Source organism: Pteropus alecto, unplaced genomic scaffold, assembly GCF_000325575.1.
Source record: "Pteropus alecto unplaced genomic scaffold, ASM32557v1 scaffold160, whole genome shotgun sequence".
Classification (NCBI taxonomy): domain Eukaryota; kingdom Metazoa; phylum Chordata; class Mammalia; order Chiroptera; family Pteropodidae; genus Pteropus; species Pteropus alecto.
Window position 1 is genome coordinate 2,050,498 of NW_006429864.1, and position 3,550 is coordinate 2,054,047.

The window sequence follows — 3,550 nt, forward strand, 5'->3', positions numbered from 1 at the left end:
TTAATTATTAACTAGAACAGGGCATGGCACATAGTATATGCCCAACAGATATTTGAGGAATGACTCAGTGAATGGATTGTTGTGTGGAAAACATCCTGTGAACTCCTGCTGGGAAGTAAATGTCCCTTAACCTCTGTTGGCCATGGGCAAGTCCCTGCAGCCCTGTCTTGGGGCACAGTCTCCCCCTACCCAATAGTATTTCACTGCATATTTTATAGTCAATCAGTCATCCCCTTTCCAAGGCCTCACTTCTCAAAACCAATAAACTTCAAAGAAAACTGGTAAGTGGTGAAGGAAGGGATTTCTACCTCTGGGTTTGTTCAATTCATTAATTCAGCAAAACAGTAACTGAGTACCTAGTCCTGGGGACATAGTCATGACTGAGACATAGCTGCTGCTTTCCCAGAGCTCTTAATTTGATAAAATGGAGCAAAATGTTTCATTACCTTGTCTTACTCAGCCATTTCTTTCAATCCTAAATCAGAATTTGAGTCACAGTAAGCCTTTTATTAATGCTTCATGTCCTTATATGTCACTTCCTCCAGGAAGCCTTCTGTGACTCCATTCTTAGGGTAGGCAAGAACCACATTTGATCTCCCATTGCTGCTAGTGTTTCCCCTATCAATACGCATGTACTCAATTCCTAAAAGGCAGAGTCTCTTTCGCACTTTTCTCCATGCCTTTCACCTCCAGGGCCTAACCCTGGGCACAGAAGAGTGCTATCTTTAGAGTCAGAACTTCCTTGATATGAATTCTGGCTTCACCTCAAACTGGCTGTATGGCCCTGACCATGTCCCTCAACCTCTCTGAGTTTTAGTTTCCTTCTCTGGAAATGGGGATAATCATAAAGTTGTAGAATTTCAATGAGGTAAGACTTATAAATGCTTTTTATGTAGTAAATATTTGACAAATTCTAGCCCTTTGTGGCCACTGTTATTAGTTTCCTCATCTGTAAAATGGGGGCATATCAGCCTCACTCCCCACCACTACCCTAGCACCCGGCCTGATGCTGAATGTATGGAGGTGGTACAGGGCAGTGTAGGACATCAGGTCTATTACGATCAGACTGAAGGGTGGAAAGCATTCTGCAGAAGGTCTGTTATTGAAGATTCTAGCATAAACCAGCCCCCTATCCTGGATGTTTCTCTACAGGTGTTGTGTTCCACTACCGGGCAGCCCAGGATCGATACGCGCTGACCTTCGTTGAGGCCCAGGAGGCCTGCCGTCTCAGCTCTGCCACCATTGCAGCCCCACGGCACCTACAGGCTGCCTTTGAGGATGGCTTTGACAACTGTGATGCTGGGTGGCTCTCTGACCGCACTGTTCGGTGAGGGGGTACACAGGGTAGAGAGATGGAGAACTAGCCCCTGGGGAAAGATGGTTCGCGGGGCAGGGAAGGTGGGGCCCAGGAGCACACATCCTTGTCTTGTCAGGTATCCCATCACCCAGTCCCGCCCTGGTTGCTATGGTGACCGTAGCAGCCTTCCAGGGGTGAGGAGCTATGGGAGGCGCGACCCACGGGAACTCTACGATGTGTATTGCTTTGCCCGTGAACTGGGGGGTAAGTCTGGGGTGGCAGGAATACCCCCTTCCCTGAGCACTTGTTACTTTCCCCAACCCCCATTCTTCCTAAGTTTCATCTTTCTCTAAAACTGCAGCCAAAACCTGACCCTAGCCCCTTCCCTGATGCTTCCTCCTCTCCTTGAGCCCCTCTCCTTCCATGAGCCCCTTCCCTTTCTCTGCGCCTCCTCCCTCTCTGAGGCGCTGTCCCCTTCTCTGAGTCTCTTCCCCACCCTTGGTTCCCTTTCCTCCTTCTAATTCCCCCTCCTCCTCTCCCACTCACCGAGCCTCACCTCTCTGAAGCCCGGGTTACTTCATTTTTAAAAAGAAGCTAAAGCCACCTCTTCGGTCCTGTCGCGGCTATTGGGAGTGGGGCCAGCTTCCGGGACTCCGGGGCAGGGTCCCCCAGGCCACCCTGACCTCGCTCGTGCCTTCCCGCACCTTCCCGCAGGCGAGGTCTTCTACGTGGGCCCGGCCCGTCGCCTGACCCTGGCCGGTGCGCGTGCCCAGTGCCGCCGCCAGGGCGCCGCGCTGGCCTCGGTGGGGCAGCTGCACCTGGCCTGGCACGAGGGCCTGGACCAGTGCGACCCGGGATGGCTGGCCGACGGCAGCGTGCGCTATCCGATCCAGACGCCGCGCCGGCGCTGCGGCGGCCCCGCCCCCGGCGTGCGTACCGTCTACCGCTTCGCCAACCGCACCGGATTCCCTGCGCCCGCAGCGCGCTTCGACGCCTACTGTTTCCGAGGTGCGTGGGAGGCCACGCCCGGGGGAGTGCGTCCCTGGTGGCCACGCCCAAGGGCTCGCACCTCAGTAAAGACCACAGCCCCGGGAGCTTTGCTTTCCAGTGGAGGCGGACCCCTGGCAGGGGAGGGACGCATGGAAATCGCTCCGCAATAAGCCACGGGCCCTGGAGTAGGCCCCGTCTCTGAGCAGGCTTTTTCCTGGAGCCCCGCCCTGGGTAAAGGACCCGGCCCCAAGCTCTGGCGAGAAGTCCTGTTTAGGGGGTGAGCCGTAAGTCCTGAAGTCCCTGAAAGACTCGTCCCTTGATGGAGTGTATCCTACCAGGAACGGTGCCCATAAGACCTGAGTGGGAAGTGATATCTCTAAGCCAAGTCCCCTGAGCCTGGCCACATCCCCAGGGACGGGACCAGGAATGACCCTCGCCTTTGTGGTAGGGCCACAGGCTCAGAAGCTGCAAAACTCAACTCTGAGGAATTAAGTCTTCTATGTAAGGGGAAAAAAATCTCTTAGTAAGAAAGCCACGCCCAGTTGCTGCTTTCTCTCTGGAGGAGGAACCATAGCCTGGTCTGATTGCCCCCAGGAGAGTTGACCACTGTCTGAGCTTCACCCACTAGCCAAGCCGTCTTTTACTGTAACTCTGACATTAACAGTAGGCCCAAGCCTAAACAATGGGGGTGATAACTTTGTCTCCCCTGGGGGACCCCAGAAATCACCCAGAGAGACAGAGGGCCACAAAGAGACAGAGATACACAGCAGGTCTGTGCTGCAGCATGCTGGAATGTGGGTAGAGTTCAGGCAGAACTTTCCAGCCAGCCCCTGACCCTAACACAACCTCTTCTGCTTTCTCCCACAGCTCATCACCCTACACCACAACTTGGAGACCCAGAGACCCCCTCATCTGGGGATGAGGGAGAGATTCTGTCAGCAGAAGGGCCCCCAGCCAGAGAACTGGAGCCTAGCCTACGGGAGGAGGAGGTGGTTACCCCTGACTCCCAAGAGCCTCTGGTGTCCAGTGGGGAAGAAGAGCCTCTGATCTTGGCAGAGAAGCAGGAATCTCAAGAGACCCCCAGCCCTACCCTTGGCCTTGGGGGCCCCACACTAGCCTCAAGGCCTGCCCTAGAGGCTGAGGAAGTGTGGTCCAGCACGGTGGCCCCCCACCCCAGCAGTGTGGAGACAGGCACTTCAGAGGCAACCCCAGCTGAACCCATGCCCAAGAGGAAGGGGCGCTTTAAAGGGTTGAATGGGCGCC

The 3,550-nt window shown here is 55.0% G+C and overlaps 1 protein-coding gene across 1 annotated transcript in view; it reads left to right on the forward strand.

Annotated features, from left to right (window-relative positions):
* NCAN (neurocan) overlaps window positions 1-3,550 on the forward strand; it is a 24,341-nt gene that overhangs the window by 7,245 nt on the left and 13,546 nt on the right. The window contains exons 4-7 of the mRNA XM_025043714.1: window positions 1,153-1,327; window positions 1,434-1,561; window positions 2,012-2,305; window positions 3,155-3,550. The exon at window positions 3,155-3,550 is cut by the window's right edge and continues 225 nt beyond it. Of these exons, the coding sequence (XP_024899482.1) occupies window positions 1,153-1,327; window positions 1,434-1,561; window positions 2,012-2,305; window positions 3,155-3,550 (993 nt within the window). The remainder of the gene's footprint in view (window positions 1-1,152; window positions 1,328-1,433; window positions 1,562-2,011; window positions 2,306-3,154) is intronic.